This window comes from Phalacrocorax carbo, chromosome 1 (genome assembly GCF_963921805.1).
Source record: "Phalacrocorax carbo chromosome 1, bPhaCar2.1, whole genome shotgun sequence".
NCBI lineage: Eukaryota > Metazoa > Chordata > Aves > Suliformes > Phalacrocoracidae > Phalacrocorax > Phalacrocorax carbo.
Window position 1 is genome coordinate 34,375,606 of NC_087513.1, and position 25,824 is coordinate 34,401,429.

The following is a 25,824-nucleotide window of genomic DNA, read 5'->3' on the forward strand; positions in this document are numbered from 1 at the left end:
CTCAAGATGAGCCTCAAAAAGCAATTGCTCCTTCTTGGTCTTACAAAAGATGGGAGTCGGTCCAAGATGAAGGGAGAGAAACATTAGGTATTATTTAATTATAAAATGTACTTAGGGCCTGATCCAGAGGCTACTGAAGTCATCAGAAAGGTGCAACTGGTTAGACCAGAGTTCCCATAGCAGAGAAAATTCTACTGCCCCAGAGTCATTTGAACAAACCTAAACCAATTTTAAAAGAAAATGTAACAAATATTTCCATGCAGGGGGTAAGCACTGGGTACCAGGGCTCCCCCAAAGCAGGCAGAGAAGTCCTTGTTAATATCAGGATTAGGAAATCAGAAATTCTTGTTTATCAGACAATTATTCTATTCATTAGTCATGCCTACTTTTTAAAATACTGTTCCACTGTGATGGATACCGGTACAGAACCAGCTCAGAGTCTTAAGAGATAATGTGACATTTCATTTATAATAATAATAATGTCCTGTTCAGCTTGAATGACATTTTTTCATTTTCACCTTCCCCAGCATGTCATATACTTTGTGAAGTTTATTATTTCATACGTAATTCCGGATGTATCACAAAAGACCAAAAGCAAGGTCAAACGAGAGAAGTACCTGACACAGAAACTCTTGCATGAGAATGATCTCAAAGTTGTGAAAAAAACCATGGGGAAAATAGCCAACAAAATTATCAAAGGAGTAGACAGCACATTCTTCCCTAAAGCTGAATAAGTACTTTTTTGTGTGTGGTATAACAGTATTTAGCCAACTAATACTTGTCCAGATATTACCAATAGCTAATCAAACACTTTGGATTAATTTCCTATACGAAACATTGTTTCTTGCAACTGTTACCAGCTCATTTACCTGTTTCCCTTGGACAAATCCAACCACTGTGACTCAGATAAGAGTTACCAATTTTTTAAACAGCTTTAGTAGGACATATTTTTTAACACATAAAAATAAAAGTTATTTATCACTTTAAGATGATGCAGATTTATTCTCAAATACTCAAATAGAGTGCTTTCCATTTTATTTGGGCATTGGCTATTAGATCTCTTTTTTGATTTGAATAAAACCTTAAGAACAAGAATGATTTGTTGTAAGGATACCATCACATCTTCTGAAGGAGTTTTGATTACTTGCTAATGCAAACCCCACCTATAAACTGAAGAGGAAAAGCCAAAACACGAAGGAAAGAGAAGGAAAATACAACTAAAAATCATGTCGTTAAGCCATTGGAATAGACATACTGAATGCTGTTGTGTGCTACACTGAATTAGCTATGCATACTGAGACTTAAATGGATAACAAGATATTTTGGTTAATCATGGACTTGGATCACAAGAAGCAGCAGGACTGTAAGCCCATCCTGTTCATCAATCTCTGTGTAAATAGGAGAATTGCCTTTGAAATCAATGCGTACAAACTGACTTTACAGCACTCCAAGTGAGTAGAAAACTCAGGCATTTTATCTTTCCCCAGTCAATGTACTTTCATTAGTTCAGTTGCCCATTCTGCTCTGAATGACCATAGCCTTGAAGGTCTCCTACCTGTAACAGCAATGAGTGTTAAAAGTCTTTTCACATACTAAATCAATATTTGTGGAGGGCTGTCTTTTGCATTTCTCCCACACCAGAGGCATCGTGCTCTTCCCTGATAGATTTCAACACAGGAAGAATGTGCAGCTGGACCTGCTGTGATACAACTTTGCGTGATAAAGTGAATTCTGACAAGACCATGAATCTTTTGAAAGCGGAGGTCGGAATAAACCATTTAATAAGCCTTAACCGTGTTACAAAGCTTTAAGTAACTAGGAAAGATGTTAGAGGTGTGGATGCATGTGCCAGAGCCATCAGTCATCTTCAAATTAGGCAGATCTGCTTGGCTATTTTGGCTCCAGTTGCAAAGTGGGATTCAGGGAATTACAGATTAAACATGTATGTAGAGCTCCATTTTGCGTCTGCAGCAGTGATATTCCAGATTATTAACTTTTATCAGTTTTAGTGGACCAATTTCTACAAATTCTGAAAACCAACATCTTGTTAAAGAAGCAAAAATATTCCTGTACTCTGTAAACTAGGTGATTACTGTTGTGTTTGTCATTTTGTACTCTTCTTAAATGTAAAAGATATGCAGAACTTTTAGGCAGATTATTCATATAGCTTTTTGCATATTAGGAAGTTCATTTGCAGAAACTAAGTAGCATGTGTAAGATGTATCTTATCCCATTAATAATCAGAAGGAATCAAATGTCTGAATTTTGTAGAAAAACTTCCAAATACTTACTGCTGCGTACCTCAGGCCTATCCTTTGAAATGGCAACATTTAAACCAGAAGAGGTAGCACATGAAGGGAGTCCTTTCAGAAGTCATGATACCCCAGCTTTCACTCAGCAAGACTTTGCATGACTGCACAGAAGAACGTGAGAGGAAAGCTTGGTTCAAAAATCGAGGAAAGATGAAAGAAAGAAACAAAAAGGCTCCAGAGAACCACTTGCATTTCTGACACTGAAGGACTGAAGCTTACTCATTATAATGCCCAGAAAACTTTGTCCAGACATCATCACCTGAAGAAGAAAAGATGCAGGACAGAAAAACAAGGTAGACTGTAATGATAAATGACAGTCAACCGGAGAAGCAATGGAACCAGTGCTTCTTTGCACAGGGATTTCTACCCTTTGCCATTTATTTTGATTTTGTCAGAATCCTGACAAGTCTTTATTTACCAGGAAGCAAATATAAATTGGGCAGATGGACAAACACTCAGAAGTTTCTAAACGAGACAGAATTTCTTATCAAAATCTATCCCCTCAACACTGCTTTGATCTTTTCGCTGGATCTGGGCATCCTGGGCTGCATCAAAACAAGAGTGGCCAGTGGGTCGCAGGAGGTGATTCTGCTTCTCTACTCCGCTCTGGTGAGACCCCCACCTGGAGGGCTGCATCCAGCTCTGGAGCCCTCAACAAGGGAAGGACATGGGCCTGTTGGAGGGGGTCCAGAGAAAAGCCACAAAAATGTTCTGAGGGCTGGAGCACCTCTCCTGTGAGGACAGGCTGAGAGAGTTGGGGCTGTTCAGCCTGGAGAAGAGAAGGCTGTGGGGAGACCTTATTGAGGCCTTTCAGTACTTAAAGCGGGACAACAGGAAGGATGCGGAAAATCTCTTTAGCAAGGCCTGTAGTGACAGGAGAAGGGGTAATGGTTTTAAACAAAAGGAGGGTAGGTAGATTTAGACTGGATGTAAGGAAAAAATTTTTTACAATGAGGGTGGTGAAACACTGGAACAGGTTGCCCAGAGCGGTGGCAGATGCCCCATCCCTGGAAACATTCAAGGTCAGGTTGGACGGGGCTCTGAGCAACCTGGTCTAGTTGAAGATGTCCCTGCTCATTGCAGGGCGGTTGGACTAAATGACCTCTAAAGGTCTCTTCCAACCCATAACATTCTATGATTCTATGATCACAGGATGACTGGGGTTGGAAAGGACTTCTGGAGGTCACCCGATCCAACACCCCTGCTTAGGCAAGGCCACCAAGAGCAGGCTGCCCAGGATCATGTCCAGATGGCTTTTCAGTATCTCCAAGGATGGAGACTCCATGACCTCCCTGGGCAACTTGTGCCAGTGCTCTGTCACCCTCACAGCGAAGTGTTTCTTGATGTTCACAGGGAACCTCCTGTGCTTCAGTTTGTGCCCATTGCCTCCGGTCCTGTCACTGCATAGTATACCAAACTCCTGTTTAAAACAAATTTTTGTCAAAAAAAACTTTTCATGGAACGATTTTAGGGAAGTACTCAGGATTTTGCTGTGCAAAATTAGTTTAGTTAGAAAGGCCAGTCAACTCTTTGCGGACTTGGAGCTTTTGATTTTAGCTTTGAACTGGCTCTTCCCTATCTGCAGTTGTGTCAGCTGAGATGCCATTTTCATACCCCTGTCAGTGATGACAGTGCCAGTGTGCCTTAAACACCCTTTCAGGTGCGGTGTTGGAGGGCTGGGGCAGGCAAGGAGGCATCCTGTGATAAAGGAAAAACAATGCAGCACAAAATGGACCGTTTCAGGTAATTATTTGGTTTTAAGGAAGCATGTATTGCCCTCTTTGGGAGGTAAAGAGACTAGGAAACAAAGGAATTAAGTGCCTTGCCTGGGGTCGCACTGTGAGCAGTGGCAGAGTTTAAGGCTGATTTCCAGGAGTGCCTGCGTCTTCTGCTCCTCGTTTGGTTCCTGTGGCCTCTCTCAGTTGCCCCTTTTTACATCAGTTGGCAGCGTTTCCTAAAGAGAGGGGTTGGCCCTCAGTGTCATCGAGATATTATATTCCTGCCTTTAAAATAATGATTTAAATAAAAACGTGGCACATCAGCAAAGTGTGTATATCCATGACTTGGGCTCCTCCCATAATAAAATCCTAAACAGCTTTGGGTGTGTTTCTACATTAACATTTTTGTTCAGCTCAAGAGAGTGCTTTTGAAACTAGTCTTCCACTTGTCCCCACCTTCTGAGTGGTGCTTTCCATTATAGACTGGTCTCAGGGCACATGGACTGGATTCCCCTTGGTTTTAAACGGAACCAGAAGGCAGGTTTTAGATATGCACTTAATGGTCTTTGACAGGTCCAGCGAGCTAAAACCAGACCTGGCTGAAGAGAGTAGTGAGTACTGCATGGGCATCAGCTAGTCAACATCAACTTTTTGCTCTAGTGATTTGCTTCTGAAGTGCCACGCTCCTCGCTAATGTAGCTGTAACATTTCACTTCAGAAGACATTATATCAGGAATTCAGTCCAGTTTGCCATATGCACAGTGTTATTCACAGCACAGTTCTGAATGAGGGAGAAAGAAGAGGAAAACTAGGAAAGTGCCTAATAATTACATTTTAATAGCTGGAATTTTTAACCTGTGCAATTTCTGTAGCCTCTACCTCCAACTGCTGAAATGTGCTCTGCTTGTGCACAGGGAGCTCTGTGCCGGCATCAGAACAAAACGTTGGGGGGGCGGCTGCCAACATATGACTATTTGTAACTTGCTTTTTTTTTTTTTAAGGCTACGTCACTTTAACAATATTTAAAGATCTGCTTGAAGGGAAAATTAACATTTGTTTTAAACTATGAATCAATTTTACTCTTTTCTAAACTTTATTTGTAAGCCAGACTCTTTCTTTGTACAGAGGTCAGGGTGAACTTGGACCAGTGACAATTTCAGTGCCTTAACAAGCACCGTGAATTACAGACCATCGCTACTGTTTTAGACTCCATGTATGTTTATAAAATTCAGAATGTAAGAATGTATTTTTTTGTATTTTTTCTAAGAATGTTTGCTATTAGTTTCTGAATGTTAAGATGTCTTTATATTTATTGCCATTAAAAAAGTGTATTTTAAAATAACAATACATCTGATGTTGATTAGCATTGTTTGTTTTTCCATGAATGATACTGCTGTTGCCAAATGCTACATTTGAATTCTTAGAATGTCATCCCTGTCTAGTTTCCATATTTCTCCTCTTTTTCAATCTTCTTCCATTAAACTGTGACTAGTACTGAAATTTACCTCCTGTTTTTTCTGCATCCTCTAGATGGAAGTCATTCCTTTCAACACCAAGTCGATGACAAGGACCATTTTGTTCTCATACAAATAAACAGTTTAGGTCTTTAGACCCTTTCACTCCTGTCATGATAAACCCTGTGTTATGTTTCAGAGTCATAATTTATTTCTTTATCTGGATCGACTCTGTGATGCTCCCACCTCCAGGCAGTCCACTCTCTCTGTCTCTCCCTGCCATCCATCCATCCATCCATCCATCCATCCATCCATCCATCCATCCATCCATCCATCCATCCATCCATCAGTTCTCTTCTGCTTCTCCCCTGACTCCTCCTCTCTACTACAAGGAAATCCTTTTCTAAGACTTAAAAGAACAGGAAGGCTAGAAAGCAACTTTAAACAGAGACCTTCTTTCCATTCAGGTGTGTTGGGTTTTTTTTTTTCCCCTTAGGGATTCCCAAGAGCTGCTTTAAGTGTAGCTTCGTAATAGTTGTGGAAGCAGAGGTACCACCACTTCCAACCTGTTTTCTGCTGACTAAAGGCTATGTGTCGTACAGATGCCAGTACCCAAGCTGTTCTGCCACTCTTGCCTCAATTTGGCTTTGTCAGAGGGAGAACAAAAGGAACTTCATGATGATGCATAATAAGGGTTATTTTCCTACAAGCAAAAGGATATAGTATCATCATAGGCCAAATCTATATGACAGTGTGTTTTTAAATTGACTGATACATATAAAACCCTTCAAAGTACAGGCCTTAGTATTTTTCTACTTAATACACAAATAGCCGAAGTAACATTTTACTGCTTAGTTTTAATTCATTCTGTCACAGAGCTGGTGAATTGCACTCATTTTGGATACCCGGTATATGCCAGATGAACACAAGCTGTGCTCTGCCCCACCTGGTACACCCCACCTCGTCACTGCACTCACCTGCACATCACCAGAGGGTTCAGCAAAGGTATCAGCAATTCACACCAAGTCTAGATTTTTCTCTGGTATGCGCACCTGCCATTTCCAATCTACTAAATAAGGGCTGCAGGCTTTATTTTTATTTGCATTTATATGGACCTCAACCATGGATCAATAACAGGTACACTAAACACTGAAAAGGTATGTATGTAGCTAGTCATAAATAACCTCCACATGACTTGGGGCAATATTTTCCTCATAAGAAAATAATGTATCTTAATAACCTGATAATAGGAACAAATTCTTTCCAGGAAAGTTGAAGAAAGTGTTTTTTATTTACAAGCTGGAAGTGCATCAAAACAAGAGCCTTTCAAAGCTGTTTTCTACATATTGGGGTTTTTTTTGCGTTTTCTGATATAACTATCCTGCAAAAACAATGGGATTAAAGTTACAGTTTATCAGTCAGCAAAGATACAAAGAAATTAAATCATTGCTCTTGCTTTTAGAATGGATTCATCAGTTCCCTGGCAGTCCTAGCACAGGGTGTGGAAGCGCACATGTGAACACGTATCCTCTACCCTCTTTCAAACACACATGCGCACACTGATCGGTGTTCTGCCAACTAACTCCTGGCCTGCCTCACGCTGCAAGATGCTCTTTTCCAGTAAAGAAAAAAAGTCTTCCATCCAATTTTATCGAGATATATTGTTCTCTATAAATATGTAGGCTATGGTAAGCTGAAGAGAAAGAAAAAGAAGAAAAAGCACGTGACACAGACCACAGAGAAAACCCCTCTGCATTCCATGGAGCAAAGGCCAGGACACCAAAAAGCCATCTCTAGCATAGGAAGAGAGAGTTTATAGGGGAATTCTTAAATTGTGCAACACAAGGGAAATTACAGCCAACTCTGATAGCATTAACACAATATTAGGTATTTTATTATTTAAGATATTCATGTAGTATCCATTTAAGCCTCTCACATCATTTCTCTGCTTCTCTGTGGACGTCACACAAGTGGCTAAATAAGCTGTGCTGGGAGCCACAGCCACCTGTGGCTATCGCCTTACCTCCCCATTCTCTGGGATCCTCCCAGCAACTGGTCTCCTGTTACAGCTGTACTGCGCTCATTCATGCAGTCATTTTCTAAACCGGTCTGGCTGCTCAAAGCAAGCAGAGTTACACGTAAGCCGCTGTGGCAAGCGCACTGCGGGATCGTCACTTACCGGAGCCCACAAGTCGGTGGAAATAGTGACCATATCCCCAGCCCGGCATTCAGTCCTGAATATCCACCCCCTCCATCATGGGGCGACGGCACTTGGGGTTTGTCACGCTCTTGGGTTCTACGTAGCTGTGAGCAGCCTGGTTACTAAGAGGTGAGCCAGGGGTTAAGGTTGGTTGTCCCATGAAAATATTTCGGTGGCCATGCCAGCATACGCAGGCAGGGGCTCTGCCTCCTCCCAGCCACCCCGGGGGCTGCTTGTGCCAACCTCTCTGTTTGTACAGCTGTGCACCGGCCAGGGGAGCGCAGCGGCATGGGCAGCTGGGCTGGCATGGGCAGCCGCACGATCGCGTGGGGTGGCAAGTGGGGCAGTGGGAGAGGCAGCCCAGCAGCTGGGCAGCCCCTTCCAGGGAGCGGTGCAGCCTGGGCTCACACTGCAGCACAAGAAATCTACCAAAATGCAACCAAATGTGCTCCTCATCCATGATTATTTTAAGAAGTTAAAAAAAAAAGGGACTTCCCTGCCTACCTGAGCTGGTTATCCAGCTGCCTGGGCCAGGCTGCGCCTTTAAGGGTCCCCTGCACAACTGCAAACAGGCAGGGCTGGTTTTGGCACCTGGTCTGGGTCCTCTGAATATCCCTATTCAGGGGTAGCTGTTGTGCCTTGAGCTCACGCCTCACCTGAAGCCAAGTGAATTTTTCAAGTTCAGACATGACCTCTAGGTGCTCATAACTTTAACTACATAGAAGATTATACACGCAGCTAAAAATTGGCAGAATCAGTCCCTCAACTATTGTCTTAAATGTGTTTTTGTGAAGAATATGGCATTGTTGTTTCTGAGATTGCCAAAATGTCACCTGGTCTCTGAAAACCCCAGGACGACGAGGGACTTTTGTGACGGCAGCCTGCAGAAGCCTGGTGTGCAGTTGGGGGCAGAGGTGACACCAGACAGGACTATTTGCAGGAGGTTTGGGCCAGAGGCAGAGGTCGCAGGGCAAGGGCGGGAGCAGCAACTCCATCCCTAGCCGCGCACCTCCCGGGTTACAGCGCTGACGGCTCTGCCAAAGCAAGAGCTGAAAAATTCTTGCCATATCTGCTGTTAATTAGTAACTACTTAGATCTGGGAAAGGCAAAAACTGATCTGCCTCTCATAGAGTACTGTACTTCCAGATTAGCAATAGATTATAGTCCTGTTACAGCTCAAGAGTTTTCTTTTAAAGAGATTATAAAGTATCTTTTTTTCTCTGAAAGAGCTATATACAATATGCACATGGCATATCATATCACTGTTTTCACACAGGACTACAAATAAAAGAAAAAGGCTGCATTTGTGCTCTTCATAACTTAAAGCTTTAACTGGGAGGCATAAACACAAAAAGATAAGCCGAACTGATTTTCTTTCCTTGTCAGCCTGCTCCCATATTTTTTCCCCAGTGATCTATAAGGGGAAAAAATGTCACCATCCCCCAAGAGGAACCATTAACAAATCCTTTCTTATCTTGCAGCTAAAGTAATGACATCTTACTGACAACGCAGCAGAACAAACAATGTCTTATTGAAAGCTCCAGTGCTAGAGGATTTCGGCTGTCCTCAGGACTTGAGACCAAGTAATGAAAACAGGGTTCGGTACTAAATCAAAGGCAGTGACTGCTCTAGTTCTCCAATGGCCTTTAGCAGTCACAGACACTACCGAGTATCACCTGCACTACAAACTCAATCCTATCCAGGGACCTTACTATGAGAAGGATGCCCAAAGTAGCAAGTAGTTAAAGTATGATCTACAGTACACATGGGAACGGTGTTGGAATGTTTTCTTACCACTTACTTGACATACGGGTGAGCCTGGAAACACAGGTCCATCCATTTCTTACAACCCGCGTTGGCCTTATCAGAGTCTAAGGTAAATTATTTGTTAATTCTTGTACCTCATCAAATTAATTGGACGAGCTGCAGATATTTTTGACAACTGAACATGAGTTGGTGATTTGGGTATTGTTTCTCATGTCTGTGTATAATCTTATTAAAATTATTAATGTACCTGTGTTCTTTAGATAGATTCTCCTTCTTGTAGGCTCCTCTCAGCATCCTGTGGGTAAGAAGAGATTTTTGCAAGCCAGGTATCAGGATTAGGTCCATTGTATACATATGGCTTTGTACAGATGAAAAATCAATCAGGTATAAAATGTAACTGTGCCTCCTAAATTCATCCAAGCACAGGGGAAACAGAAATGCAGGAAACACATATGTTGTAGAACTGCAGCCCACAGTTCCAGTTAATCCAAGCCACTTCTGCCATAGTTCAGCCAGCTCCTGTGTTCCCAAGCAAGCTTTTCTGCACATTTCTCCAATATCACTTGTGTTCATTTGACATCCTGGAGAACTAGCTCAGGATGCCAAACTGGGAGAGACCAAACTAAAACAGTACAAATACTGAATATTCTTCTTCCAGTCTAGCACACTGAACCAGCTCATTGCAGGGCCAGATGGGCACAATTGCTGGTACACAGAAAGAGCAGGGCATTATGGCAAGGCACGGCAGGGTGGGACAGCAGCATCCACTTGGATTGCTTTAAACCCTCATGGACCTGTGTCCTGGCTGGGGAGGTGGAAGAGGCAGCTGGGTGGGTCTAACAGATCTCTACTACCAAAAGGGTCCTTGCTCACCCTCCCCATCAATCCTCACCACGCACCTCTGCACAGCATTCCTCAGGCCTGTTGTGAAGATGATGCAACTCACCAACCCACCAGAAAATTACCCCCATTTTTACCTGCTCAGATTTATTGTGGATCAGTGAGTCAAACGGTCTCATTACAGATCCAGCCAGCACCAGAAACAGTGCAAGGGGTGAGGGAGCACACAGCCAGAAGCTGGGGGATCAGACCTGCCTTTTCAGGGGTGACGATGTATTAGATCAGCTGAGCCATCCTCAGCCTTGCATGGGATGAACAGTAGCTCTCACAGCTCCATTACTTCACAGAAAAGTAACTCGGTTTGCAAATGCTTTATTCTCCTTGTCTTTATTTGTGTGTTTACAAAGCCAATGCATCACATTTGTACAGCACGTATATAATAGACTAAGACAGCATGTGAACGTACATTAAGAAAGTGCTCGATTTATCAGTATTAAATTTAACAGATCTTAGACTAAATACAACTTTTATTGTTGAGTAAACAAAGATTAATATTAAACCCTGTCTGTGCTACAGCAGGAGCGAGCGATATGTGATGTCTTAACTTGTGAGTACACATCTTCAAAATGCAGAGCCGAGCCAGAAGGGAAGTGAAAGGGGGCCGAATTCAAACCCCCTGAGGAAGCTGAACATCAACAAAGGCTTGGCCAGGAGGACACCGGAGGACCTGCAGAGGAGCAAGGCTTGTTCTCAGAAGTGGCTTCTCAAAGAGATGCTAACAGTGCTGGCAAACAGCTGGCTCAGGAAGACCACTTCCATTTTTCAGATATCCCTCTTCAATTAAAGCTGAATTCTCAGGAAAAGAAAAACTTATGAAACATTTAAATAGAACTTTTTTAGTAGAGAAAGACATTTTTACAATAACTAGTCAGGACATTCCCAGTGTTTCTCCTCCTATATTTGCTACTGTAGCTGCTACATGGGTGTTAGTGGCTCTGTACAACACCCTCCTAGGAGATAATTCCTGATTTAACTGGTAAGAGACAAGCTGTGGATTCAGACAGTCAAGCTCAAAGAGACAGTCTTCAGGGTGGGGGATAATAGGCTCCCCAACTTCCCTCTTCTTCACCCAGGAATAAGATGTTAGCATGCCTCAGGCTTGACTCTGAGGCAGATTGCTTTTCCCTCCTCCAGATTCAGGATTGCCTGATTGTGCACATGACCTAATAAACATACTCTGATTTGTCTTGCTTTTACAAAAACGACAAATACCCAAGTCACCCACTTTGAAATCCCAGAATTAGTCACATTTGTGCAAAAATTTGGAAATCTTTACTTTCTCCTGTTGCTTCTGGTTTTCACTTGATCTCACAAAGGACTGACTATATATGCACTTTGTAGCTTACGGTCAAAATGGCATCGGGGCAGTTTTTCTACTCTGCCCCACACTGGTGGGCTCTCGCAGCAGCAGCATGCTCAACGGAATGCAGCATCACCACATCTAAGCCCAACATCTGGCCCCAGTCAGCCTCAGACATAAGCCTAAACACCTACCACTCTTTATCTCATTATCTTTTTTGCTTTATCTTTGCAGTGTGACAGGAGTTTCATTTCTTTAAATATAAACATCCTCTGTCTTTAAATACCAACAGCCTTATCTGGCCTATCTATAATTAAGCCATTATTAGAGTAGCTTACTTTCATTTCACAAATTAGTATCATAGCTCAAGAAGTACAAAAATCCCACAAATTAATGTGTTGCTCTCTGCATTGATTTAATTTATTCCTGTTGTCTGGTCTTAAATGGGATTATGACTTGAAAGGTCAGGGTATCTTGTAAGTAAAATTTTTGATTGTCCAATACTGGATGGGTTAGAAAATTGTAACCACATAGTCTGAAAAAGTAATTTACTATTTTACTTCAAGAATATCCATCGTTCAGTGCATAAACTGCTTCAGTCCACGTTATCTAATGATTTATCCTCAATCATCCTTCTAATACACGAACTGAAACACTACATTTGTTCACAGTTCGTAAAACTGTTACAGGCAAGTCTAATCAGATCTTTTCAACAATTCTAACTGCAGGAACATAAGGTACATCACACCTATTCTTGATGCAGACAAACAGCTTTCCAAAAAGGAAATTTCATGTTCGGTACAGCCAAGTATGATGAACCCGCCACACCCCTTCCCATTCCTTTTTCTCTAACAAAATCACTAAAGTTGTTTGCGCTCTATATCTTCTCTGTTGATGGTGCATTTCCACGAAACATGAAGTTCTCCAAAAGCCTATGGAAATGTACTTTGCAGAAAGATCAGAAAAGCCATCTTTGGTCTGTTTCCCTCTTTCAATCTGACTGACACGAAGGAACCTGGGCTGTACTGCCGTCCAGGTCTAGAAGGTACCTCTCCATTCGGTTATGGTGAAACAGGACATTGGTTTGGATTTTTATTTTCATGAAATAAAAACTGCAGAGCAGATAATCACAATTATTAATGAGCTTCAGATATCTTAGAGAAACAAATTAAATATCAAACACATTAATTTCTAAAATGATCATAAGTAAAGAAACACAAGAAAGGACACCGGTGATCTGGTGAACAGTCCGGTGCCTTGCCCTTCTCTAGAAGATCCCATCACTAAGGTGGCACACAAATACATCGTCCAAGATTTAGTTTTTCCTTTTTATTGTAAAAATTATATTATAGAATATGCTTATATTCATATATATATTCATATAGAGAATATATGAAAATGCTCGGGGAGCAAGGGACAGGCCTGGGGTCAGGGCGTTCCTCCAGCCTGGCTGATGGCACCGGTGCTTAAAAGCACAATAAGAAAAAGGGGCAGCGAGGGCAGAGAGGGAGGCAAGCCACAGGGCCAAGTTTCACCTAAATCAGCATGATAATCACATTTCTTCCCAGAACGTTGCCCTTAACAGAGGTTGTTCTTAGCCTGATCCTTAATAAAGGGGATAATAGCTCATGAGAACAACAGTCACAGGAGATATTTCTAGTCAGCTTTTGTTCTTGTACTTGGCCAGTTTATGTGCAGCCTAAGGGTATAAATAGAGAGACTATAGAGGGGATTAACAGACTTTCTTTCCAGCAGGGCTCATGTGCCAAAGCGATGACTCTATTAGCATTGTTTCCCCTGAAAGGTTTGTTTCACTCAGAAACCAGCACAAAGGCACCGAACTCTTTCCTGAGGCCCCATTTGCTCCTCTGAAGGAGGGAGGCTTCACCTGCGGATCTAAACACTTTGGAGTTTATCCTTCCATCTGGTACAACCCAACCAGATTTTCCACCTCCAATTTGCAGACCTTATAGGGACAAAGTTTCTGTGGGGATTTTACACCCCTACAAGCTCCACATCAGCAGTCACTTTTTAACTACCGCATTTTAACACTGAATATTATTTGATGAACAGGATGTTCGTGATGACTGTGGGCTTCCACTCACCTGTGCTAAGGAGACAGCATATAGAACATCTCCTGTGTACTGTCACCCCAATAGAATGTGACAGAGGATGGGGAAACCCGGGATTTAAAGGCTAAGCCTCACCCACCCGAGTTTTAGGGCTCTGGAGCATAGACATCTATATTAGAGCAAGCCACCCTAGGATCCCTTTGTAATTAAGAGAGGAAAACTGGCACTTTTCAAGTGTGAACCTTTGATCCGTTTTGATTGACACTGGGATGTGGTGAATCACTTGGAGGTAAACGGGAACTGGCTCAGTTGTCTGCAGGTGACCAGGCAAGGTTGTATTTCTGCTTTTCTGCTTCTGTTCTCTATTACACACAGACAACTTAATTTACCAAGCCCCCAGCTTCTCAGGTTTGCTTGGTTTCTTTTGTTTTTGTTTTTGTTTTAACACAATCTCATCTTTGCAAAGCTTTTTAAAAATTAAGTATTCCGTTTTTAGGGATAGATCTCACACAAAGAGAAATGTCACAGAGAACAGAGGCAGAGCAGAAAGTACAGTGACTTCCCCAGGAGTGAACAGCTGGAAGAACACATGATGTGAACACATCCATCACCAGAGGAGCAGCAGGACCTCGCTCTGCACTAGGCACTTCATAGGATCCACCAAAATGTCTGCACATGTGATTAAATATGATCACAAGCTTAAACACCTATTTGGACCAGCCCTAGGTCCCCAGCCCTTGCAGTCTATGGCTAATAGCATTCCCACAAATGCATCATTAAGCAATTTGAAAAATTGATCATTTTGATTTTGACCATCCATGTGGTGGGCAAGGTCTCTCTGGTGTGCCATAATCAGCTGTATGATCCCATCCGATATGTGCATTGCTCAATTTAAGCAACTAGAAACAACAGTCTGCATGACAGGGTAATCATTCATCCCGGGTGCCTTGTGCAACGCCAAGATGAAGGCTGAGAGCCATCTAAACAGCTACGTGTGAATTACTACACAGTAACTCAAAGTCAGTGGTATCATTTATTAATCATTTATAGAGCTGTGTATTATTAATATATGCAGAAGCAGCTGCCTCTCTCTCTAGTGAAATTTGCTTTTGTGAGAGATTTGGGGGAGACCAAGGAGATGAAGGAGCAGAAGCCCAGCAGAGCCTTCATGAATGAGGAGGAGAGCTGCAGAAGTAGGTCATGAAAACTCTCAGTAGGTAGATGGGTCCTTCCCTCATTAGGCTATTTTTAAGCACACAGGACCACATCCTTAGCTGGTATAAAGGACTTCTGTCCCTTTGACTCCATTGCAGCCAGACAAATTGACACTCCTTGAAAATCTGGCCCATGATTATCTAAGTGTAAAGAAATACCCCCCAACACACCCCAATTACAAGCCCAAAAGATACAGAGTGTGCAGCAACACCTAGCAGATCATGGAACACACTGCAATAACAGTAAAACTTGAATGTTCCCCAAGACATGGGGCCAAAGTGCTTTTACTGCTGCATGATGAATACATTACAGAGATGAAGCTGTCTCTATGTATTTATAAAACCAATATTGCTGCCTTATTCACTGGTCCATGTCCTTTGCTCACCAACACACTAGAGCTGCCCTCTAGGATTTCTTCCACTTGAGGACTGAATCTCCAAACCACTCTGGAAGATTAAAAAGCACTCTTGGTTTTACAGAAATCAGCTCTTCCTATTTAAACACCTAATTAATTTCATGGCAAGCATTTTCCAGCATTTCTTTCTTTTCAATCTATTTACTGGCCTGCTGTCTGCAGTGCTTTCCAATACAGCAAGACCAGCTTGTTTTATCTGCTAACATTTGTACATCAATTGCTCTGTGAAAAGGCAACTTTAAGGAATGAATTATCTATGTTTTAGCTACCTTTAAAATTGAGTAAAAAAGAAAAAAACTTTTTTTTCCTGAGTTGAATGGGAAATATTTTCCTTCCCCAGAGAATTTCTAAGAGTCCAAACTGTTTTATATTCCACAACCCAAGGCAAACCCAAGACAAGCTCTCTACATATGTAAAAGCCTGGAAAAGGCTGGAGTGAAATGTTTTCACCTGGGATTTAGGGAAAGCAGATTGAGGTCCCTATGCCAATGTGTGGTCATCTAAAATGACAGTATAAAATGATATCATCTGAAGAAACTCAAAGAGCCCTTCCCAGCTAAATCTTATCCCAGCTACCATCCAGTATTTGGGCGTACTCCCCACAGGTTTGAAGCCAGGGAGGACTAACTTGAGTCAAAGCCTTCAGCAGTCCTAGGATGGGTGCCGAACACTCACCCATGGCAGGCGGAAGAGGAAAAAGTTCCTCCCTGCTCATCTTTTCCCTCCTTCTCCTCCTCTTTCCTCCCAGCTTGGACCAGAAACACCATACTTTAGCCAAGAACCTTTCTGCAAGGATTTTTGTGTGTTAGTAAAAAAATATGTATTTTGCATCATCAGGTGCAATTTAGATTAATCAGCTTATTGATGACAAAGAAACAAGAGTGAGATATTCAGTCCATAGAAAGTGTGTAAATGAGCAAAAATATACATATATATATTTATATAGAGATGTCATGGTGTGAAAATTGACATAACTCTACAAAGCCCTAAGTCCATAACACAGAGCAGGTAACACCAGAGGCATAACTGTTCCTATCTTTCTCATGCAATTTGACTGAAATAAAAAAATCCAGATTTTATGTGATCCTTTCCCATTAGTGACATTAATATATGCTCCGAGACCATTTATAGTCTGAAGGCTGATGCAGGCTAGGACTGAAAACTTTAGTTGACAAACAGAGTTGGTTTTAAGATTGTTTTCATTTCACTTCCAGGCTGGTTTTCAGTGCTCTATATCTGTCAAGAAGTGTGTTTAGTTTTTATCCTTACTGGGAGGTTTGATGAAAACCTGATCAGTGCTTTATATGTTTATCATAACTTGTAGAAGGGTGGAAAAAGTTCCATCACTTTTGTATCAGTCACTAAAAAAGCTACACAGATGCTAGGTGGTTTTTAAGATTCACATTTATAAACATAATTGTTAGAGGAATTTTTAGTTAGGACACCTGAGTGCTTTTGGATCTGGATCTTAGGTATGTACCAAATGTGACTGAACCAATTTTCAGGACTGTAAATTAGTAAAAAGCAGAACGCACAAAGAATCTCGCAGTTTTTAAAACAACTTGGGTATTTACATCAGTTACAAAGGTATGCAATATTTTCTGATATATACTTTACATTTGTTATTGATGTTTTAGCTTAGAAATAAAATGAGATGTATGATACTGCATGATATGAAGTACTGATTCACATTGCTTTTTAAAACCTGGATTTATTTCAAAACCAGCTTTCTTCATTGTAAAACCAGGCTAGTTTTACTAATACTAGCACAAGTATTCTCACTGCTTTGGGAAGCCCCAGGGCGAACCAAAGCTCCAGCCACAGGGAACAGCAGCATGGGTGCCTGCAGAGGCAGTGAGCTGCCAGCTCCCACTCCTCCCAAAGGCACGCTGCAGATGGGGTTTGGGGTCAGCTGTGGCACTAACCACTTGCATTTTTAAAGGATGAAAAGCAGAAGGGGAGTGCTTCAGTGCCCGGATTTTCTTTCTTTTCTTTCCATGAGATACAGCCATTCTAAGTCAGGCTTTCAATTTTTTATTTTTATTTTTTTTTTAACCAAACTAAAGGTCCCATCCTTCAAACTCACCACCACCAGCTTATGGGCAGTATGGGCTTATATGAGGGATCAGAGCCACAAGTCCCAGTGCTGAAAGCCAGCCTTTGGCCTCTGCTCCTCCCCACTCCTGCCATGAACCAGAACATGGCATGACCCCCTGTTTTCTCTGGAGAACAGTGGGAGCCCCATGTGGCACCACCGCTGACATCCAGCCCTTGGGTTTCTCTCCCCTCTGCTCACCTGCCTGTCTGCAACACCCGTGAGCTGTTTCTGAAAGCTTGCTCCACACCCAAGGGCCGGGTTTGCGAGCTGGTTTTCTAACCATCCACCGCACTGCTACCAGGACCAGCTCTCTGGGAAGTTATTTAATTGTCCTGGATACAACTGACTGGGAACTTTTCAACAACACCTATTTCTTTTCAGAAAAAATAGCACTTCATCAAAAGGGAAACCTTGAGCAGAAATCTGTCATTGGGAGCAGAGTGGAAGATATGGGACAACATAAAAAAACAAACAACTTTTTTTCTCTTGAGAAGGTGGGATTTCTGCTGAAGTCCCGAGAGATGGGCAGCCCTGGCCCCACACACAACACTCTCACCTGCAACAGCCGTCAGCTCTGCAGCATGCAACTTCATCTGGAAGAAGCAGCCTGAGGTTGAATCCCCAAACCAGAATCCAAATTAGTTTGGGTTTTTTTTTTTCCTACAGCTGGAAAAGTAGGCAATGCTGGTGCTTGATTAGTCTTCTGCTGTGCTAATGAGCTAAGTGGTCCCCAAAGAGGGCCGGGGAGAGGCAGAGCGGGTTGGAGGGCGGGGGCATCCTGGGGACCAAAACCTCTTGGGTGCAAAGGCAGTACCGCACGGCTCCGGCCCTCCCGCAACACCTCACCTGAAGCCTTCGCTGAGCCATGCAGTGGCCTCCCCACCTTACCCAGACTGTGCTAGGATTTGAAACACCAGCAAAAACAAAAATTGGAATAAAGAGTGGATAACTCCACTTTATTTCCAGGGCTGGTGAAGGGGTGGCTGAGAGCACATGCACTTGCTGCAGCCTGTCCTGGGGTGGAGGCAGCCTCTTCTCTGCCCTTAGGTCTGATCCTGCTTACCAGGAGGCATTTTGAGGGTTCAGTTGTGAAAAAGTCCCCTACAGCATCCAAGACACTACTTGCACGTAACACACAACACGTGTAGCACACGTGGCTCACGTCTGTGCAGTGATGAATAAGAAGATTTTAAAGGGACTTACTCTAAGCTGTGTGACTCACCCAGAGCTGGGCGATGCTGTCTTTTTTCCAAACTGAACACCAGGAGCTGATAAGAGACCTGGTTGCACTATCACACCTTTGTCATCTATTTCTTCAGAAACATCTTTCTAGGCCTAGTAAATGGTAATTTAATGGGCTGTTTCCTCCAATATCCACCTTTTACTGGCTAAGTGCAATGCAATTTACCTGTCTGATGGATTAGGAGAGCAATTCCTCCTCATGTAAGGTAAGGCCCATAAGTCACATACCACTCTGCTCTTCATCTAAAGGTGCATCGTGGAGTTTCACTGCACTTTCAAATGACAGGGCAAACAGGAGCAAGGCAGCAACTGAGTTATTTTTCCTGTACTCATTTGTCTAGCACGCTTCTGATTTTAGGTGCTTCCTTTTTACTGAATTTAGCCCTCCCTCACCTCCCTGTCCTTTCTCCCTTTAGCTCAAGTGAGAGGCAGCTTTAATAAAGTTCAGAATTGCCTTTATTGTCAGACACAAACCTTCCGTCAACCATCAATGCCTTCCCAAATTACACAGTGCTAGTGACAGCAGGGCCTGCTGGCGGCTGTTCCCCAGGGGTACATGAGGAAAACCACCCCCAGCCAGAGATCCCACCACTGCCGTTAACAGTGAGCAGGCACGGTCACCTGCCCACTCTTCAGCGGTCCAGCCCCATCATCCAACAAGCTACAATTCTCAGAGTTGCCCATATAAGCATTTGCAAAGGCAATAATGAAGTTATTTAAGCAGCTTATTTCTGCCCTCTGGGATAGAGGCCGTTATGCTGTGATCTAATATAGGGTCTGTTTCTAAAATGCAGCGTGTGTCGAAAATGGGCTGCAAAATAATGCTATTAGTGAAGGTATTAAAGATAAACAGTTATTAGCACCAGTCTTTCAGCTGACTACTAAACCGTATGGAGTGGAATAAAGATGAGGGCATTTCACAACTGAGGCAGCACAAGTTACATTATAAATTTCAATACGCTGCCATGCTACATGACTTACGTTAAATTATTTTTCCTATATTTGAACTTATCAGCTGTTCCCTCTTTCTTTAAACAGGACGTTCTCCCATGCAAAATCATTAAAAGCCTATTAACATGAAAAGGAACCCACTCTGAATGTTAATAAAATAGAAATATAGATTGTTACACTTGTCTTCCTTCCTTTGTTTTGGCCAGACAGATTTCCAGAGATTGGCTGGGATGGCAGGAGTGGTAAATAGCCATCCCTCCTCACTTGCAGCAATGCAGGGCAGTTTTCTAACACCGTTATAAAAATAATTTGCCAGATAACTTTATAAATTAACTTTTGCATCCATATTCTGAAGAGAGGCTTAGGAATCTTTCAAGCTGGGAAAATCTCACAAGATATGAAGACGATTATGCCAGGTTTTCTATCATTTTCCTCCTGAGGACCCCTTCAGAAAATTTTGCTTAGTCTATAAGCAAGTGACTTTTTTTCTAGAAAAGAACAAATATGCAAGACATCAGCTCAATAGATGTGAGCCAGGGGTTAGGGTGGAAAAGTTTATATAGTCTTAATTATAGCTTTAAAAAAAAAAATATACAAACACTAGATTTCAGAAAGTCACATGAAAAAATATTGCAGTTGTTGCATGACACTATTATTTTTACACTTGACTTTGCAAGTGATCTTTCACTTCTTCACATACCTTAAAATCAAATTAAAAAACCCTGGCAACCTGATATTTGGGGCCCAAATAAACATTCCTACACTCAGTCATCAGAAAGCTCATCCTATGCGCTTTAGGTTACACAAACCTGTTATTTTTGTCTGGGTGTTAGGAAGGCAATGCCTTTACATAGTCTTCTATTCTACTATTAATTTTGTCCACCTATATACTCAATTTTCACGTAAGCATCCCAAATCCACCCAACCCCCCGACCCTCCCATAAATTGAGATCTGTATGACTGCCTAAATTCCTTAGATAAACTCACCTAAGTCAGGTTAGCATGTACAAAGGCCTGGAGAACACAAAGAGGGGCAGTCACAGAGGGCTATCAGATAAAGCATCCTAGCACCTACTTTACAGCTGTTGTCTCTCCCCAAACCCCCTCTAACGACTGTACAAACCATTTCAAGTGAAATCACATTAATTGGGTCAGAAAAATGAGAAGGAAAATAGAACAGAAATATAGCAAAATAATATAGTAAAGGGAATTTTAAAAATCATGAAATGAAACATGTCCGCAGAGTGCATCCCATCCAGCTCTAGCTGCTTCTCTTTGAACTTGGCGGGTGCCCCAGTTTTTGCAGGGAGCTCACCTGCAGCCTCAGCCACCGCTGGAGTCAAGCTGAAGCAGCTGGGAGAATCGCTGCAGCCAAGCCTTTTGATATTAAAAGTAAAGTCTCTCTGCAGGAGGCAAAAAGGGAGCCCCTTACACACCTACAGACTGTTCTTTTTTGGGGAGGATGTTGTTGATATTGTGTTTGAAGTGATAGGCACTGTAAAGCTCTGTGTCTAGGGCTCTATACTACATATTTAAGCTAAAAATTATTTTTAAAAGCTAATCAGAGAAGGCTGTACAACATCAGCTAGGCAGTGCAGAGGCTAGTCTGGCAGGTTTTTTTGCTTACAGTTTTGAGTTTGCTTTGAAAACTAAATGGTACTTCAAAATACAGGAGAATTAAGAATAAAATTCCCATTAGCAGCTGTTAACAAGAATGCTTAGTGTAAATCCCTTTGTATTAAGACAAGAATAAATTCCTGAAATTCGAAGACTCTCTAAGGAAGATAGAAAAGTTGAAAAGAAAAGCCCCCCGAGACTCAGATCTCCCAGCAGGCTAGGAGCAGGGATCCACCACCATCTCCAGGGCTTGGTCCCTGCCAGCAGGTCTCGATGCCCCGGCACCTGCCTTGGACCTTCCCATTTCCAAATGACGGTGTTTCTTCCTGCAGCCACCCCTGTGAGTGTTTTCTGGGCAGTAAGGGGCCTGGGCACGAGAGATGCATTATTACCATTTCTGGGTATTGCTGGGTTACAAAACCAGGTGTGCTGTGAGCAAACTACTGAGCAAAAGGCGAGGATGTGGCACTCTCCAACCCCGCTGCTGCTGAAGCTGTGCAGCAAAAAATAAAAAATTCATAGAATGAAGTACACTGACATGAAATTGAATTTACTGAGAAAGGCCAGCACTATCATCTGCTGCTTAGGGATCTCGTTTGAGTGAGTCCTCAGAGATTGTTATGGTGGTTGTTTCCTATGAAATACAGAGGCACGAAGTGGCATGCTTTTAGGACTTAGTCTCATGATATCTCACCAACACCCCCAGAATTACCAAACACCAACTGAACCATCATAACTGACTGCACGTTTCTGTTGCCAGTCTACTGCAAATGCGTGAGAAACCGTGTTCGCTCTGACCCACTTTCATTCCTCTGTGAGATTCTGCTTTCCACACTGACCACGGGGTACGTACACACGCTAGGTCAATTCTCACGGCTCAGATGATGCAGGATAATGGCTTGACTCAGGCAGCTAACTCCCTGGTGTGGCTGAAGCCTCAGACACCTCAGCCTTGCCTTTCCCTGGGAAGCACATTCGCTGCCTGTCTTCGTGCATCCCCTCTCCTGTCCAGGGAACCATGCATTCCGCAGGAGCAGCCAGGAGTCTTCCCGCCTGCTGGCACACGCTCTTGGTAAGTGAGACGCAATTAAGGGAAATGAACTTTTCCTTCAGCTGTGAAAGCAGCAGAGGGCAGGTCTCCCGTTTCCCAGCTGCATGAAACAAGGCACTCCTAGCTGTAAAAGAGTGAGTGAGACCAAACTTCATTCTTGGAAAGCAAGCAGTTCCAACAGAGCAAGAGATTCTTAATCTGTTCATCAATTATCAAATTGTTCATCCAAATAAAAGCAACTTACTGTATAATATTGGAACCCTGACACAGAAACAGTAGCCTAGACGTCTTCCAACCCAGGTGAGTGCCCCAGCCAGCAGGTACAGTCAGCCTGCTCTGGGCTGCGTGTGCTTCTTTGGGACTGATGCATATTTTAAACAGGGAGACTGGACTAGTTTCAGCTGGGAAAGCCACAAATTGCACAATGCCATATCACCTACCTGCTTATCAAAGTGGTTGTAGAACACAGATACAGAAAAGATTTTAAATTATCTCAAGCAGAAAAAAACTCCATCCCCAAACTCTAAGCTGGGTCTCTTGCAACTAAAAGCAGCACCCAGTCATCACTCGCTTCAGCTGCAATCAGCCAGTTCAGGTTGCCACCCCAGCAGATGACTATTCCTGGTTTTTATTATGTTAGGATTTTGCCCGCATGGTGAGTCACATCAGCTCAACAGAACCCTCGGCAAACACCAGCGGTAGGCAGGAGGTGGAGGTGGGAATGGCAGGGTGCAAGCATTCCCTCATTTAGTGAAAACAATGAGCTGCTAGAAAACTTCAATACATGTCACATAATTGGGGAAGAAATTAATTGTTATGGACTCAGGGTGGCCGTATGGCCCTGATGCTGGCAGATGCAGACCCAAGAGCTGCAGCCATGCTCCATCCCACCCTGTCCATCCCACCCTGACAGCAGCCAGATGGTTGGCATTAGACATTATGAGATCCCCTGCATTAAGCAGAGGTGGCATAATGAATGTGCCACATTAGGATTCCTCCTAAGCCCCAGTTGCAGTAACCAGGGGCAGATTTACAGCAAAGGGCTGGGAGGGTAGTAGCCCTCTAGTTGTCACCACCTGCTGGGGCAGCCAGCCTGGCTCCCAGGATGGAGGAACTACCATGCAGCCTACCCCAGCGTGCACAGCTACGCCCAGCTTTACTAGCAACTCTTACAGCTCAAGAAAGTCTTGTTACAAAGCACAATCTCTTCAAGCATTATTTATTGCCTGGCTCTGTGGATGTTTGTTTCTTATGTGGAAAAGTATCTCCCTTTCCTCTGGCTTGGAATATTCTTTGACCTTCTGTGACTACCCCTATTTTCATGGGTGGGAAGCAGGGACAACATCTGCCCCTGCCCTACCTTTCCTATACTAATGGTTTTCAGCCTTTATACCCCAAAGGGCAAAATAGGCACAGAGAAGAGAGCCCGACTGTACAGCCAGCCAGCAGGGAGAGGCAGGTAGCAGCAGCTTAATTTGATTACATTGTCATGGACCTCTAAAGGTCCTTTAACAGATCACAAGGGGTGTGTGGATGAATCCTTCTAGACTATTTATTATTTTGTCTCCTTTTTTATGTCTCCTTTTTATTTGTCTCATCTCTAAGGGGAACAACTCCAACCTTATCAATCTCCCTTGATATGAGAGTTTCCCTGTGCTCCAGTCATGTTTGTCACCCTTCCCTGAACCCTTTTTAATTCTCTTGTTATTACTTTGAACAAAGATGGATGGAACAGCAGAAGCAGTTCTCCAGCTGCACGATTTGTGAACTACAGAAAAACAGGTCAAGGCTAGACTGAGCTCTGGAGCTGCTCTAGCGAGGTCAGTGGAGTTACCTCAGGAATGAGTACACTCTTTGTCAGTTAAGTTTCTTGGCAAAATCACTTCCCTTAGTATTGCTTAGGCTGTGAAAAGCAACTGTTGCTGACAACAGGTTGTCCATAGTGCATGCAACTGAAGTCACGTCAAACATCTTTTAGGAAATGTGCATATGCACAAGCCATACTGAGCGTTTTAGCAAAATCATGCCTGAACCTGTCTGTACAGCATTGCAACACCTGACCAGAGAAATAATCTGGCCATCTCAGACTCCTGTTCAGATCACTGCCAAAAGGAAGGGACAAGAAACCCACTACCAATTAACTAGGGGCCTGCCTTTTGTTCCCATGGCTTGTGTCATCCAGTGCTGTCTAACAGGGTTTAGATCTTCTCATTCTCCACACAGAGACATTTCCTTGTTTTTATTTTTACTAAAGCCTTCATTTTGATGCATCAATCAATATTATAAATTAATAATGCACCACTCAGGATACGCTGTTTTTCACTTCCATTTCAAATTGCCTTGTTTTGGCGTTATGCTCAAGAATAAATAGGAGACCTTGATTTTCTATAACATTTATTATTTTGTGCATCTTCCACTCCATATTGTCTCTATTCATACATTTGCTTTTTAATCTGCTTTCTGAATCAAGCAGCTGTGGTCCCTCCATCTCTCTTTATACAGAAGTATTGCCAGGCTTTTACATGATGGCTGTTGGTGTGGCAAGACTCTGCTTCGTCCAACTACTCTGTAACATAAAGGAAACCTGATGCAATAAAACCAACCTCCCATTAGGTATAATAATGAGTTATCTTTGTGTATGTTTTCGGGCTTAAGTGGCGTTCAATCAGGCATACAAATTTGGACCAGTACCTTGAGTGGTGCCATCCTTCCTACCAACCTATAGCCCTTGCAGCGCTTGATCTAATCCCATGGCAGCTGACAGTAGCTCTTCCAGCCCTTCTCAGCTCCCTTTAATCCATCAATTTAAGGGCATTGTAGAAAAAAAGTAAGATGGAGGCACAATCAGATGAAGTGAACTGAGCTGAGCCACATAACAGGGCAGTGCTGGAATAACCCATCACTGGTCTATGTCACAGCATACCCCAGGCCTGCAAGATCTTCCCTCAGGCAGATGTTTTTGACCTGCCTGTGACTATAATTGCTTCTTGTATTTAAGGATGCAATATGCATCCTTATTTAAGGTGCAATATGGTGATCTGTATTCTGAAGACATCTGTAGAGTCAGTATTAATAGAGAAGTAACCAGCAAAAGCCACAACAGATGTCTAGTGATATGTGTGTGAGTGCCAAGCTCAGAGAGGTTTCCACAGTTCTGAATTTCTTCATCAGGAACCAAACCAAACCGAAAGGCTGACAGTAGCCAAGTTTCATGAAAGTGATCCAGCTTTTAGGAACCCCTGCAGACAGCCTACTCTCCAGTTGTAACCATAACCATCATGCAAGCACCAGCCCCCTCTCCTACCTGCACCAGAGCACCCACATCCTTCCCCACCATGGGGCTGGGCTGAGCTGGTCTCGAGAGCTGACCTCCTTCTCTATAGAAGCAGAGAGCAAAGGGCTGCACAGATACAACCTGCTGCCTCCCAGCTGGACTCTGCTGAATAAGAGCGTGTCACAGATCTCTGTAAGATTTGCAGTCATGCCCAGCCAAAGGGATATTCATGAATTCT

General features: G+C 42.9%; 1 protein-coding gene and 1 long non-coding RNA gene across 2 annotated transcripts in view; one reads left to right on the forward strand and one right to left on the reverse strand.

Moving 5' to 3' along the window:
• The window catches only part of ANO6 (anoctamin 6), an 80,116-nt gene extending 74,603 nt beyond the window's left edge, over positions 1–5,513 (forward strand). The window contains exon 20 of the mRNA XM_064467752.1: positions 528–5,513. Within this exon, the coding sequence (XP_064323822.1) occupies positions 528–734 (207 nt within the window). The 3' untranslated portion in view covers positions 735–5,513. The remainder of the gene's footprint in view (positions 1–527) is intronic.
• A 5,140-nt stretch (positions 5,514–10,653) lies between these two features.
• The window catches only part of LOC135312691 (uncharacterized), an 85,495-nt gene continuing 70,324 nt past the window's right edge, over positions 10,654–25,824 (reverse strand). Inside the window, exon 6 of the long non-coding RNA XR_010372385.1 lies at positions 10,654–12,763. This is a non-coding gene — a long non-coding RNA (uncharacterized LOC135312691). The remainder of the gene's footprint in view (positions 12,764–25,824) is intronic.